This window comes from Lepisma saccharinum, chromosome 5 (assembly GCF_977018435.1).
Source record: "Lepisma saccharinum chromosome 5, izLepSacc3.1, whole genome shotgun sequence".
Classification (NCBI taxonomy): Eukaryota; Metazoa; Arthropoda; class Insecta; order Zygentoma; family Lepismatidae; genus Lepisma; species Lepisma saccharinum.
The window spans coordinates 64,883,577-64,900,251 of NC_139233.1; the positions used below are offsets into that span (position 1 = coordinate 64,883,577).

At 41.0% G+C, this 16,675-nt stretch overlaps 1 protein-coding gene across 1 annotated transcript; it reads right to left on the reverse strand.

Annotated features, from left to right (window-relative positions):
• Positions 1–2,897: 2,897 nt before the first annotated feature.
• On the reverse strand, positions 2,898–3,437 carry LOC145988055 (uncharacterized). The gene has a single exon (XM_083122891.1). It carries the CDS (start codon positions 3,435–3,437, stop codon positions 2,898–2,900), a length of 540 nt encoding a protein of 179 aa, XP_082979017.1.
• Positions 3,438–16,675: the final 13,238 nt, after the last annotated feature.

Here is a 16,675-nt window from a genome sequence, read left to right on the forward strand (position 1 = left end):
ACGGGTGGGCAAGCGCCCACCCAAAAATTCCTGCGCCCACCCGATTGCCCACCCAATCAAATTCAATAAATATATGAGGCGTTGCGGATACGAAGGGCGAACTCAACAAACGTACATTGTGAGGGAAATGAGTTTCAAGTTGTCAAGCTCAGTGTGAACTCCACAAAAACTTGGTAACAGTAGATCGGACTGTTTCATGCATGATTTCCAAAGCTTTTTCTGGAGTTTGCACTGTGCCTGACAACTTGAAGAAACGCATTTCCCTCACAATGTACGTTTGTTGAGTTCGCCCTTCGTATCCTCATATACAATTAGGAAATGTAAATGGTTCCGTAAGTATAGGCTGGTCCTCACTCCATTCATATTTTACTTGTGAAAGTTCACAGGCTTCATCCCATAACAAGCTTTAATGTCATTTGGCGAAACTTTTGTCTAGTAAGTAAGTTTACGAAAATTTGAGCAAATATCCTGTTGAATGGAATCAATTTAAGCTCTTCTATCTTCTTTCTTAATTTTGTCATTGGAAGCTAAGGATAGTTATTATCAGTACTATCAGAACTATTTTTTTAAAATATGATCTAATTAACACTGCTATGATTGATTGATTGATTTAGTTTATTTTACTTTGCGTTTTGTGCCTCTTGGCTAATTAGCGAAGATGGGGATGATTGATGAAATGATGAAATTGAAGAATGGACATTCACAAACAACCAAGCCCGAGCTGGATTCGAAACCGGGACCCTTGACGTCGCAGCCCGATATGCTAACCACTCGGCTACAGGGTCTGGCTTAACACTGCTATGATTAGAAGCATTCAATAGGCTTAGTAACTTTTATGGGATACTCAAAATTATAAGGTTTATGATCAAGAGTTAATCAGAATTTAGGAGGATTTGGAGGGTTGCAACTCCCAGCCTTCAATGGGGAAAAATTGATTTGAAGGCAGCCATAAATTGAAGAGAAGAGATATTTGGAATGTGGAAAAATATTAAAAAATATTTATAACTAACCATCTGACATGACTTGGGCTAAATGTTATAATATGTTATATGTCAGCACCGGCCCCCCCACATAAATCTCGGCCTGGTTATAATCTAAGTAATAAACAATAAAAAATAAAACATCTTCTTCGCCTTGCTTCCTCCAGATAAGTACGAAATTATTTCGACCTTTTTAATTGGGTCCACACTGCAATACCAGGAAAGAAGACAATGCGAAATTTTATGTTTGATTGATTAATTTAAAAAAAAATAATACTTAGCTTTTCTTCACTTTTGGCTAATCGTAATTATGATATGATGAAAGTGATGAATGGACTTTCACAAAAACACCCATGCTCAGACTGTGATTTGAACCCGGGACCCCTGCATCATAGCGCACTGCAATAACCAATCCGCAGGTAATTTGATGTGCCACTTTCTTTATTCTATCACATTTTTTACATAACTGTCATCTTCAAATAATGCAATGTATCTAAAATAACAATTTTTAATTTGTTCTAATTAATAACGAGTATTCACAATCACTACCATACCGAGGTGACCAAATTTTAATGTAACAGTTTTGTATGTATGGAAATAATCTATCAAAATACTGAATCGATATTATTAGTGGCTAGCACTATTTACAAGTTCTCTTACAACATATAAATTTTCACTATCAGTTATGCAGTTCTTATGATTAACTTGCATGAATTTCAAAGAAGAGGAAGAAAGGGGTCTCAGACACCTATAATGAGGCAGCCAAATTAAAGAAAAAATTGCAAATAATCCAGTAGTGATTTTATTTAAGTCCACATGCTCAAATAAACTAATTGTCACTAGATCTCCATTTTAAACTGTAGTCCTGACGAGTGTGTATTGGCCTTCCACTGGGAATCGAACCCAGGACCACTTAATTATAAGGCGAGAGCGTTATGCGATCGGAAAGACGATATACATAAATAACTCCGTCAACCATATCATTTTATCATAACATACGATGCGTCCATTTAAGAGTTGGATTACACTATTATTATGATTGGCCCATGGACGTCCGCAGAATGTTTTCCAAAGGAGGAGCAAGCAAGGGGGGGAGGCAACGAGACATATTTCGCCCCTTAATAGTGCTGCCCCCTCAAAGAAACACTGATTAAAATTGAAGCTCTCATGTTCCTACAACACCCACCCTTCCAATAATTAACAGAAATTACTGTGAATGAAATGCAATATATGTGTGTAATGTACTCTATGTGATCAAAAATATCCGGACACTCACTGGAATTAGGACGTGAAGTTCGAAGCATCCTCCATCGGATGCACTGGCAATCAATACCGTGTGGGGCCACCCTTGACCTTGATGACAGCCTCCACTCTCGCAGACATACTGGCAATCAGGTGGCGACAGGTATCTTGGTGAATGGCGGCCCATTCTTCGCGGAGTGCCGAGATGAGAAGAGCCGTGGATGTTGGTCGGCATGGTCTGGCACGAAGTCGGCGTTCCAAAACATCCCAGAGATGTTCAATGGGATTCAAATCGGGGCTTTGCGCAGGCCAGGCCATAAGTGGGACGTTGCTCTCTTGAAATCACTCTCCCACACGGCCCACAGTGTGGACGGGTGCATCGTCATGTTGAAACACGGAATCATCATCCGCGAACTGTTCTTCGATGGTAGGCAGCATGAATGTTTGTAAAATGTCAACGTAATTATGTGCCGAGACAGTATCATGCAATGTAACGAGGAGACCAAGTCCCTTCCAGGAAAAACATGCCCACACTGTCAACCCACCTCCACCGAATTTCACTGTTGGCACAACACAGGATGCTAAATGTTATTCATGAGGCATTCGCCCCACTCACACACGATCATCGGATCGCCACATGGTATAACGCGATTTGTCACTCCACATCACGGATTATCACTGTTCTAACGACCAGTTGCTCCTCTCCTTCCACCATGCGAGGCGGCGCTTCGCGTTTCGTTGGCTGATGTGGGGCTTATGGACAGCCACTTGTCCATGGTAACCGAGTCGTCGTACCTCACGTCGCACAGTCATGCTGCTAGGATTACATCCTGCCCTGGTTTGGAATTCTTGTGTGCTGGTGGCGATCGCTGATTGCCGGTTCTCTCGTACTACCCTATTCAACACTCGGCGGTCTCTGTCTGTCAACATGAGCGCTCGGCCAGAATGTTTTGCGGTTGTACACGTCCCATTACGTTTCCACCTTACTATCACATCGGCGACAGTGGATTTCGGGATGTTTAGGAGGGTGAATATCTCGCGCACTGACTTGTTACTCCTGTGGCACCCAATCACTTCACCACGTTCGAAGTCTGTAAGTACCTTCAATGGACCCATTCTGCTGTCTCGTGCACTATGCTGCTTGTAGTGGTCCCTTGCTTGCCTCACCTCACTGTAGATGGCTCCACAGAGTGGCCTACTATGCACAACACACATTTTGACTCTTGTCCGGATATTTTTGATCACATAGAGTATAAGTTTATGGTAACATCCATTTTCCATGGGATATCGTCCCCCGTGTCACTTTCTCCTCCTTCCGGATGCCCATGGATTGGCTTGAGATTTAAACTATTTCTTTCACGTACGGACAACAATATTTGAGACTTGTATAAAGCAATGTCGTTGTTCGCGGAGTTATCTGTTTTGATAAAAAATGAAGCATTGTGGAGTTGAAATTACTACCTCAACTTTCGAAGTGCTATGAACTGTTGATACTCTATTTGTGGAAAGTAATCAATACTGATTTGACTTATTGTTATATTTCACGTCGATTTTCTGCTAGTTTTGACAATTGGTGACGGTGAGGTTGAATGGTAATTAGACGAACCTCATGAAGGGACGAACACAAACAAGCACGGAGACACAAAACACCAAAAGGAATATCTTGACTGCCGTTACAGGAAACAGAGACTCATTTGCCTACAAGAATACAGTTTCCAGGTGTACTATTCAGGAGGGAAGTTGACATTTGAGTGTGTTCTAAAAGGTCACACTTACAGCACTGTGAAAAAGATAGAATTACGGGATACGATGATTTGTTTGATGAATTCCTTGCTTTCAAATCGCTTTCTACACAAGGTAAGAGGGAGATCTCGAGTGAAAGAGAGAGAAAGACAGAGAGGGGAGTCAAACTCACATAATGCCTTACGTTTGTACTGCCCACCCTAATTTATCAATATAAAGCTTCTGCCCACCTGGCCGAAATTTTCTGGCGCTGCCCCTGATTAAACACACATTCTTAATCATAAATGCCATGTGTGCGCATTGAATAGGCCTACATGCGAAAATAAACCTAAGTCTTCTAACCAGCCACAGACGGTGTTAAAGGCGGAGCATGCGCACCCGTCCGGTTTCCCTCGAAATCCGATTAAGCAGACGGTGCTATGGGCGTTAATAAGTATGAAACGGCGTAATGGAGATTCTTTTACAAGGGAAAGGGGCGTCATATGGTTACACAGTTCGATCGGAAGCAAATTTATTGAGCCAAGTATCACTTCGTAGGTTTCCGAAGCACATAGCTAGAATAAACATGTGGATACAAGCGGAACAAGAAAGGATTGACACCTGGGTCAAGACAGTCGTTTGCACATACGGCTTGCATTTTGTTACAAGCATGTGGATCGTGGATCTGTCTGTAGCGTTGTTCTGGAGCATCTCTTCTGGAGGTTTCGTTTCAGACCGAAGCGACACGCGACACCCAGGCTTCACACCGAAGTGACAAGCGGCACATGAGTGGACATAAGCAAGCATTCACCGCGCATGGGTGACCAATAGACGGTGTTAAAGGCGGAGCCACTGCGGAGCATGCGCACTCGTCTGGTCCCCCTCGAACATCCGGTTACGCTTACGGTGCTAAGGGCGTTAATATGAAAGAGCAAAGTGGAGATTATTTTACAAGGAAATAGGGTGTCAGCTGTGTAGCATATGGTTGTACAGTTCGACGGGAACACATTTATTGAGTCAGGTATCACTTCGTAGGTTTCCGAAGGACGTAGAGAGACGAAACCTATTGATACAAGCAGAACGAAGAAAGGATTGGTACCCGAAAAGGATGTGTACGACTTGCATCTTGTTACAAACATGTTGATCGTATATCTGCGTATTGTGTTGTGGTGAAAAGCACGCCTCTTAGTGAGGTTTCAAACCGAAGGAACACGCGACAGCAGTGGTTCGTACCGAAGTGACAAACGACACAGGCCCATTTAGTCTATAAATAAGCATTTACCGCAGAAAATTTTTGTAAGTTTTAGACATATCCCATTGTGTTCATGGTCTACGCCGTGTGAAACGGAATGATTCAGTTTTTAATTAACGATGGGTTGAGGGGGAAATATTAAATAACAAAATCTCCATTTCAAAGAACCGAGAAGTGGAGAAAACTTGGATAATTCTTATAAATATTAAAATGACATTCATGCTTTTAGTGATATCGCAGGTAAAATCAAAGATCTTAGGTGGAAGATTTTCTCAGCCAAAAGGCATTTCACACCGATATAATTATACATTCTCTAATACATTTCAAAATGTTATTGAATGTTTCATGTCGATAATTTGATCAATGCATCAATTCTTGACACTGAGACGATATTTTCTGCAACTACCTCTTCTCTCCTCTTGTCTCCAGTCCCTTCTGTTATTCTTTTTTCTCCTTCTCTCCCCTCCTTCTCCTCTGTTTTATCTCATATCGCTTTCTCTACTTTTCTCGCATTTTGTCTTCATCCCACTCTTCTCCACTCCTCTTATCTCCTCTCCTGTCTACGATTTACGACTCCACTGTACTCTTCTCGTCTCCTCCTCTCCTCTCGTTTTCCTCCTTTCTCATCTCGTTTTCCTCCTCGTATCTCCCCTTGCTCCATTTTCTTCATCTCTCCTTCAATCTTTTCCCCTTGTCCTCATTACTTCTCCTATCCACTTCTGTCCTCTATTTTTCCCTCCTTTACTTTTCCTCTTCCCCTTTCTCTGCTCTCCTCTCTTTTGTGCCCTTCCGTTTCCTCTCTCCTCTTTTATTTGTGTAGACTTATCAGCAATGAAGTACTAGAAAATCGATTTTCTTTCTTTCAGAAAGTATTTCTCATTTGCTACAAATGTAATGTAATGTTGATATTTTTTTCTAGTTTTATACACTAATAGTTAGATTTATTTCTTTCGCGTATTGCATAAATATCTATTGTGCATGTGGCAACACTGAAATTGAGCCTAACTCTACACGCAACCCACCAACGCGTTGTGTAAATTGGGTTGCCTAGTTTAAAATGTTGTTGTCCTAAAACTTTTGAGAGACACTGTACAACTGGTAGCCACAAAGACACGTTGATTTTTAATAATCTGTACTGCAGAGTGCAGTTAATCATCCAAAGGATTCAGCAAGTCCACTCCTTCATGGTAAAACTTTACCAAATGCCTTTCTTTATTATCGTTGCTCAACTGACGAAAACAAGTGCTCATATCTTTCATATGCCGCTGTTTCCAGGGACGTCGGAACCGGGGAAGGGGAATATGGTATTTTTGCCCCCCCCCCTCAGTCGCACCCTAAAAAAATAGACTATATTTTTCTAACTTATTTTTGATTCTGAAGAAATTTTGAGAAAATATTTTTACACTCGTTAAATGAACCTGGACTGAAAGTCTGGTAACAGCAAGAACAGGAAGTACGTGACCGACATATCCCTAAGGAGATTACGAATGGCGGTTTGGTATTTTCAAATATAGTGCAACGTGAATTGTCTCCCCACCCCCCCGTCCCCCTAGGAATTTGCTACTTCTGTTTCGAGTTCCACCAGGTTTTGTACAGGTGCGCTTGCTTGTAACAATACTCCGGGGAGGGGGGCAGAGGTCGGTGCACTCAGATAACTAACTGCCTGCAGTTCCTAAATAGATACTACCTGACACATTTCTGCGAAACAGGTGCCGTGGAGGAACCTAATGTCCTTTGACGAATTACTGACCTCCCTCTCGCTCTGCATGCCTCGTGCCCGCAACCTCTTTGGCGGGAGAATGTGAAGATTAAGTAAAACCAGATGCGCGTACCACACGCTTTGTCTGGATCAGTGTTGCCAAGTTGGCCCTTTTGGGGCCAGAACTGGCCCTTTAGAGTACGTACTCAGCCCCAAAATTCAGCAAAAGCCCCAAGGGGCTTTTTAGCCCTACAGAGAGAAATCTTGCTACAAATCTAGCCCTTTCAGTAATGAAATGTTTTTTTGGTATTTCAGTAAACTACAAAGAAGAATTCACTTAACCGACCCTCCTCTGCACCTGCAAGCTCGTCCTGCGACCCCTCTTGGGAACAGGTAGCAAGTGCACATTGTCACTTTATCCCCTTGTTTCTGGTTTTGGTATGCTGTGTAGCCCGAGGCGAATTACGGATAGCGTCGATTACAGAAAATGTGAATCTTCGTTCAGTTGCATTGCATCTGGTCCTTGAAAGTTCACAGAAGTGCGGTGCGGAATCAACGAATCGTTCGTAACAGTGAGGCTCACCCAGAGACTAATTCGTGCGTGCGGCCGTGTGTGTGTGTGGGTGTACGTGTGCCTGCATATATATGAAGCAGGAATATTCCGAAAATGTGTAATGCTTTTGTGTAATCTACTGCACCACAATTTAAGGGAGAAATAAATTATTTAAGTTAAGAAAATGTAATTTGGTTGAGCGTATGCCCCTCATCTTGACAGTTGATTAGTTGTGGTTCTTGAGTTTCAGAAATTTTGCACCAAAATACCCAAGAATTAAGAACCAGATTTTTTTTCAGTGCGCAGCCGCACCTTTGTAAATCTAGCCCCTTGGATGTGAATTTTAGCTCCATTTTGGGTGCGATTTAGCCCGTTTTTCTCTCGTGCTGTTGGCAACACTGGTCTGGATCTTTTCAGTTGAAGTTTGGTGTTGGGTTGGCCAGTTACGGTCAGTTCTATGGTGAATCGCCTCCGTGCATCGAAACAGTGCTTCCGTCAACCACCATGTCGTATCATTATTAATACAGTTAAATTTTAATTACGAAAAGGTGGTTGCAGGAAAAGAGTGGTAGAACCAGAACAAAATATGCCTCTTTTGAGGTAAGCACTAAGCAGTAGAATATTTTTTTTTTTATTGATCATTTACATGAGAGGAAGCGATTGTAGGCAAACCGCCAAAATTAAAAACTTAACAACAAGGTGTTCGATTTCCGGGGAAGCACACACATGATTCTTTCATTAATGATTATCATCATCGTATCCTTTAGCTATTGCGCAAACTTTATTAACAAGTTGTACAGTAATCGCCTCCCTCTGTGTGAACACATTTAAAACGGAATGTAAGAATGTGATCGCACGATGCTCATCAACACATCGCACCGGCTGGAGGGAAGGGGGTGGGGCTGCATTTTGGGCATTCGCCAGAGGTCCAGCGCTTCAGAATATCCCGCGCCAGATAAAAATAATTGTTTGTGCCCAGTTTATTGCGGGTTTATATGACCTTGGCTTGGTGGTTCCAATAGAGCAACTAATTTGATTTTTACATAAATTCATGACTTGTTTTGACACTTATAAATGTATCCAAAATTATTTAAATCATATTATAAACAAGAACCAAATTAAAATCGTGTATTTCAATCAACTACAGTTCATATGCAATATTCGTTTAATTATAGAGTGAAGTCAGGATGTGGAAATGTTATTTTATTATGAAGCAATATAAATTCGCCACAGCATCAAAATTTAATGAAAAGTAAACCAAAAGACATTATGATAGAGAATGTTATTGTAGATAAAAATTTGCCACATTCATAAGTATAACAATAGTTTGATATTCACCCCACAGAGTTTTGTAATTAAATATAATGAACCATGGAAAGAAAAAACAATTTACAAGCTCACATAATTCTTGGTTTAAACCTTCAACACGTTCTGCTTATTGCTCTTAGGTAGTAGCACGAAATTGTGATTTTATAGAACACCTGTATTTAGACTAAGGAACAAAAATCTTTGATTTTTTCAGACTTCTGAAATATTTTGGTTGTAGGTTTTGGTTGTATATTGTATGCCCCACCTAGGGATGGCCCTGCAAGGAGTTAAGATTTGCTTTACCAGCCTTTTCAAGAACCATGTGGCTACTGGAAATTTTGAAAAAAAAGGAACATAGTTTTTAAAGAAAATTAAGACTATTTTTAATGGATTGTGTCATTCTTTAACTGTTTATTTGGAATCATTTAGTGACGGTTCCGAGAACAACTTAATATTACAAAAACTGGCTGTTTCCCGTCGATAGCGTAGTGGTTAATGCAGCCGTTTTATCATTAAAGGGACATTATAGGTTCGATTCTTCTTGCCCGGTAGCCGGGGAAGCCGACGGTTGCTTTCCCTCAATGGATTCCCCGTTTGAAAAGTAACAATAGGACCTTGCCTGCCCGGGTGGTTGGGGCGGGTCGTTTGTCGGAGGTTCCGACTTGTTACGGCCTCTCAGACGTCGAGGCACTGGTGACTGGTGGCTCCAAGCGCCGGCGTTGGACATGCTCTCTATCAAAATTGGGAAAGGAGCTTTTGGCATAGAGAACATGACTGAATCCAGTACCAGACTTGCAGGCAGCGAGAACACCGAGATTCCAGGATGGGGGCCAGCAGTCGGCGGGAATCGGCGGCAGTTGAGCTTCGTGGAACTTCGGCGGCCCTTGCTTCACACATTTGGTGGGGGGGGGGGGGCGTGCGTGGATCCAAACGGTGACAACGAAGCGCACGCCCAATTCAAAATTACGTACCTCGAGCGTACGTACTCGTTCGCCTGCCGGACGAGATAACTCTGAAGCTCCAGTCATCCACGGGGAAAGCCCCGGATGTTTGCTCCCCGGTTGCAAAAGCTTGGTACCCAAAAACTCCAGTACTGCGGGTTTTCCTTCTGAGGATTGCCAAAGTCAGTGAGAACTCTGACGAAAGAACTTTTTATCCAACGAATTTGTCTGAAGTACCGGATGTCCTTCTTAGGGCAGAAAGCACACGTCGCTCCATGGCTATTGAGGTCCTTTTCAGGACCAAAATAAGCCTCAACCTCCGATGTTCCTTAGTGAAGAAAGAAAACTGGGCCCAAGTGCAGCCGAGGATAGAGTTTCGCTCTCTCCTTCTCAGAAGGGGGCGTCTCTTGAAAAACTGACAACCAAAGCTCAACCGGGGGAGAACGGAGTGAGTGGACCTGGGCAAAGGAGCGGATACAGCGAATAGCAAAGGCTAATCAAAACCGACCGGATTGGTAGCCCTCGAAAGGGCCTTTCCACCCAAGTCTGCTGGGGAGTAGTGAACCCCGGTAGCACCGCACTGCTGTGCGCCTTTGGGCGTAGGGGAGCCATGTGTTCTGTCGCGTCATCAGTTACCTCAGTGCACGTGTTCATCTAACCATACGTGTAGTACTTCTTCTGCATGAGTAACGAAGACTAACTTCAGAAAACGAATAGCAACTTAGCAAATAATCTCTTCAATTCTTAACAGATTTTTCAATGTTACTTGATTATTACTTTTGGGTGATGTCTTGTCAAAATAGCCTTTCATAAGCCTTGGGATACTTTATGCAGAATGAAGAAAGAATTGTTTTTTCTCCGCATGTGTGTGTGTACATTCCCAATAAGACATTAATTTTAATCCAACTATCCAGTGGCGGCGATTAGGAGGAACAAGGGGGGAAAGTTCCCCCGCTACATTTTTCCACTTCTTGCATCCGCACTATGGCCTCTTATACGACGCACGCTTTTAGAAGCGATATCGGGCGGGGCCACGCCGAGGGTGTGCGTGGCGATCAGCCAATGGCAGGAGTGCAACGTTGTACAGTTAGGAGACTGCGGCGCGGAAGTTAAAAGCCGTGTTCTGTATTTTTCTTGCGCGCAAGAAGTTTTCATAAAACTCGCCACTTTAACGTTCATCATAAGATGGAGAAAGGCATTTTGAACAAGACTGTCCAAATCCCATGAATTTCCGTCGCCTACAGCCGGAGTTATCGTTCCTTGAAGAAACAAGGGAAACATCACCTTTCATTTCCTGAAGCCTGTTTTTTTCGTTGCCACCGTGTTGACGCAGCTGAGTTGTTCTGTCTAGGGAAAACTCTGGGTGTTAAATTCGTGTCGATATAAACAATGACTCTTCATTGTTCTGGGCGTTCTCGAACATTGAAAGTGTGGGTCAGTTTGAGTTCAGCGTTTTCGTAGCAAGGCTGGTGTAAAATTATTCGTTTATCGTTCACTCGTGTGCGACAAAGAACAGTTTGTGAAAAGATTAAATACAGCCCTTTCGTGCGATAGTGTGTGTTCCGTGTGTTCTTTTTATTTTAAATAATGTCACTCTCAAAACTTAGCACCAGTAGTACAGGCACCAAGGGTGCAAAATCTAATCATTAACCTCCAGGAGAGTGATTCGGAAATGAGTGAATTCAGTGATACGGAGACCCATGGGCGTCCGGGAGGGGGGCAATGGGGGGCCGTGGCCCCCCCTGGAAAATGAAAGTCAATCAAAAATTATATATTTTTCACATATAATTTCATTACAGTCACAATAATATGTGTTAATTATTGCATGAATAAGATATTCAAATTTAAGCAATGTTTTTGAGGGAACAACACTATTATGGAGGGAAATGTGCCTTCCTTGCCCCTCCCTGGAAAAAATCCTGCGGACGTCCATGCGGAGACCGAGGAAGACGACTAGAGCGGTGATGAATAAATACATTCAAGCTTCTTTCAGGTATGGGTTTCTCGTATATGCTACAGTGATATGATATTATAATCCTGTGTAGAAATATTCACTATATTATTTCACTGTACTCATATATACACCGTGCATGCATTATCAAAAACAATGGACACATCGCGAATTTTCTGTCCTTCCCTTGCGCTAGCAGTTAGCTTGGCAACAGCGCAGTAGCACTGGCTGGGTATTGGCCGAACTCATGTTCCTTCTAAAAGCGTGCGCCGTATAATGCTAAGACTTTTCGTCCAAAAAAGTAAACTGTCCTTGACCCTAAGTTTTGGCACCCGATCGCCGTTATTGCAAACATACATTCAAATACATTTGTCAGTTGCAATTACCTTGTAAGCCAAGAAAAGTGATCATTAACCCCCAAGTTTCAGTCAAAACTCATATGATGAAAATAAAATGATCAGAAACATGCATTTAAATTACGAGAAAGTAATTTAATTCCTCACCATTGTCTACCAACACACTTTCTATCACTGTCGCCGGATAGCTATATAAAATTGAGTAAAGAAACTGTATCTGACATTATTTGTAATTTTACACACACAATCTCCACATGACAAGTTCATTTGCACATTGGAACAAGTATGTCTTCAGATTCTTCATTCACTCTTTGGAATGTAGCCTTCACCTATTCTCTGATACGGAAGTCGAATCTTGTTGCTTTTCCTGGATAGGCTGCTGTTTCGCTATGGGCGGAGTTTAAGGCTTCCCAGCAAGAATTAGGAATATGCCACTCAAAACGTTTATTGTGAATACTGAGGGAGATGTGCGTGCGTTTACTATAAGGCTGAAAGGGGATGAAATCCGGGAATTTCCCCTCTCTGCATAGTTTCTTCCCACTTCTATATTTATATTTTCCAGAGGTGCCCCCGCCCCGAAGTTCAATGGCGCGTCCCCCCAATCATGTCATTTGTCCCCTCAAACTACTATGTCATAATCCCCATGAATTATTTAATTACGACAGCGTATCTACTGAGTAACTTCTTTCTTAGCTTTACTGAACACTATATTTATCTGCCCCTCCTCCTTAAACAGTAGTGCCCTAAAATTGTTCATCATAATCCCCCCAATTTCAATGAGTACATAATAATTTATGTTTCTTTGAATACAATACCATGTCAAAGCATCCATATTTTTTTTAATTCTTCAGTTTTCGAAATAACGGAAAGCTAGGACATTCATTGGTTAAATGTATTAAATTATATTATATAAATATGCATTTAAACAATGTTTGTGAGTGGAGAATAAGATTTATAAAACCCATAATTTGAGTATTTAACACAAGTTATTTCACAATTTAAAATAGAAAATTCGGGTAAACTAATTAGGATCGGTTCCTCCTTCAAATATGTCACCTGCACTGCTTAGGGTAAATATTCCACATCAATAATATAATAATATAAATAAAATAATATTTCATAGCAAAAATTACGTGCAAATTTTACTTCTTAAAGTAAAATTGTCCTGTGATAAGAAGTTGGAAATGCGAATTTGATATTATTTATTTTTTTGTTATATTGGGTAAAAATGTTCTTCATGTAGTAACGTGCAAGATGTTACTACATGCAGCACACTTAGTACAAGTATTACAGCATACAGTGAATCAAAGATGCAATAATATTGCTAATAGAAATACTTCATCCAATTCTTTGTACAAAATAATGAAGCTTTCAAGTAATAGGAAACTTTCTCCGTACATTTAGTACAATTTATGTCAACAGATGGAGTACAAATACTATTAATTGTGACGGTCCTGTGGATCCTCACAATATAATTAATTATCTGTTTATTGAAACTATTAATTTCATATTATACAAATCACTTTATATTAACGTTTAAAAAATGTATAATTATTACTTTGTACAACGTTAATTATGTTTTATGTTATTTATTGCACTATACGCTGTATAAACGAGATATTTGGAATTCTAACGTTGCTATAGCAACGAGAATCAATAGTCATTATGTGGTAATGTGTGTGACAAAAAATGGAAGTATAGGTAATACTGAACTGGATATTGCTCAGTTATTTCACTAATAGAATAGACCCATAGAAGTTGTATCTTCACCTTCGCGTTTTAGTTTCAAATATTTATGAACGAAATGTAATCGTGCAAATGATTGACTTGTGAACGTCACAGTATAATTGGTGGTCCAGTTTTGTGGAACGTTATCAGCACGATCTTGAGTGATGTGTTTTGCGTGTTAACTTACACCATTCTTCTCGTGAATCTAGTTTGTACATAAATTTATATTATGTATGCATCAAGTAATCCTTATAATCTGAGATCCAAAACAAGTCTTACAGCTAGATCTATCAATTGTGGTGATCAACCTGATGAATCACAAAATAAGAATGGTGCCATGAATATGGTGAAGTGCTGCAAAGATCCCGATAAGGAAAGGTTGTAGCTTGTGAAAATTGTGGCCATTGGTATCATTTACAATGTTTGGGTTTGTCCGATAAGCATTGGGAGTTATACCAGTTAAATGAAAATTATTTCTGTACAGATTGTGATCCATCTTATGATCCGTTCAGTATTGAAGCTTTTGTGCAATGGAAAAGAAGTCAAGAAAATGTTCAAGAAATTGACATTCGTCCTTCTGTGTTGGCAGAGACGTCAACGGGGCAAAGTAATGTTCCTTTTCAAATGTTTGATCTGCTGGCAGAGTTAAGAAAAATCAACGCATCTCAACAGCTTGAGTTTACAAAAATGAGGCAAACTCAAGAGTCTCAACAGCTTGAGTTTACAAAAATGAGGCAAACTCGAAAGTCTCAACAGCTCGAGTTTACAAAAATGAGGCAAACTCAAGAGTCTCATCAGCTTGAGTTTACAAAAATGAGGCAAACTCAAGAGTCTCATCAGCTTGAGTTTACAAAAATGAGGCAAACTCAAGAGTCTCATCAACTTGAGTTTACAAAAATCAGGGAATCTAAACAGGAAATTCAAAATTCACAGCAACTACTCAAGCTTGACTTCCACGAATTGAGTACATCGTTACGAAAGGAATTAGCTGAAGTTGCCGAGTCCTGCAAATTAGCAACACGTTCATTACATCAGGAAATGGAAAGAGAAGTGCAAGGACTAACAGAGAAAATCGCGGAAGTCAACACTACTTGTACAGATAATTCTGATAAACTTGCTGGATTGAATGATCAGATTACAGAATGCCAGAACAATGTTTCAGGGTTATCTCGGCAAGTTCAAAGGCTTGAAGCCGTTGTGAGGAAGGACGAAATAACTAAGCGCGTGGAAGCATGTGAGGAAAATATTACTAAGTTAACATCTAATATTTCGACTAATGTTGAATCAAGTAATCCTGTTCAAGTTTACAGTTCTCATGTGAATAGTAACTGTCAACCTGGTATTCCTGCACGGAACCTAACCTCTCCTAAATCATCTGATTCTTCAGCGTGTGATGTTTCTGATGATGAACACAATCGCATTTCTTCACAAAGACACAAACGTTCTAGAAATAATCGAGTGAGAACTAGTAATACTAACAAGCAGGCGCGGCTCGTGCATTACTTTCCTGGGGGTTCACCGAAGTCATATGACACATATTCAGTTTCCGCAAAAAACTTTCTTCGCGAAACAAAGGGATCGGGGGGGGGGGGGTTAAAAGATTGGTACATAATTTTTTCATAGAATGAGGTTTCATAGTAGAGGTGTGCGAATAAATTTAGGACTAAAACTAAGTACAATATATTGTGCCTCTATGAAAGAAATTTCGGGCCTCATTAGAAAATCATGGACGTCCTCAGGATTTGTTCCAGGGATGGGAAGCAAGATCATTTTTTTTCCAGGGGGGACAAACGAGGCACATTTTTCCATCTAATAGTGTTGTTCTGTCAAAAAACACTCATTCGGTCCCTGCAACGCCTTTATAATACTTATCATAAATTACTGTGACTGAAATGTAATTATATGTGTGTAATACGTAAATAGTTTTAGGTTGACATTAATTTTCCAGGCGGGTGTGGCCCCTTTTCCCCTTCGGGCGTCCATGCCTGCAATTATAAAACGACTAAACACAATGGTCCTACAATTATTAAAGGGAAATGACAATCAATGGCATGTGCGTACTAGAAACCTGAGACCCTTTCATTGAAATGCTACAGCTTTTTTTCTATCTTCAAATTTGGAGTTGGTCGACCAGCACACGCTTTATCTCTAATTTTCTTTCAACAGACGAGAAAATTTATTTCCGTTAATTGTATGCATTTTAGCGGTCATTTCTTACCTGCGCAGACGGCAACACCTGCACTGCATCAAATGACGTAACATAGTCCATCCTTCGGAACATCAATACTTTGCAACGACTATGAAAGCACCTCGAAAACTCACAAACTTGAAAGATTGACCCCGACAGGGTTTGTCACGTCTTCCTTTCTTGTCTAAGATCCAGCTGGGCCACACTAGCAGCGCGCAGCGAGGACGGTGCCTTCTGTCTTCTGCTGCGGCTTCTGAGAGAGCACGAACTGCACATGACCGTTGGTTGGAGATCGAGGTTTCTCAGTATCATCTGCCATGTATTTTGCCTATATAGCTGTCCCGAGCTTCTGCCTGCTTCCCGAACCTTTACTATGGCAGGAGCTCTCCTGTGGGGGTTCAGCTGAGGGTCTGCACGAGGGCGGTCTACTCGCGGTTTCTCTTTCTCAGCAAAATAATTTACCGTGGTACGGACACAAATATATGACTTCTTATGTAGAAATTTTAGCGAAAAATTGTCAAAAGGTAAAGACATTGTTTATTGTCCATTCTCGATGTAAATGACATATATTACTGGGGGTTCACTGATCCTGTGCGCTATAGGGCCAACCGCGCCTGCTAACAAGTTATGTCAATCAACCCGTTCTTTATATTCTGATGGTTCTGGTCAGGAAAGAAAGAGGCAAGTAAAACAAAAGTCAGCAAATCCACAGAATCATCGATGTGATTATCCTGACAATTGTATGCGTTCGCTTA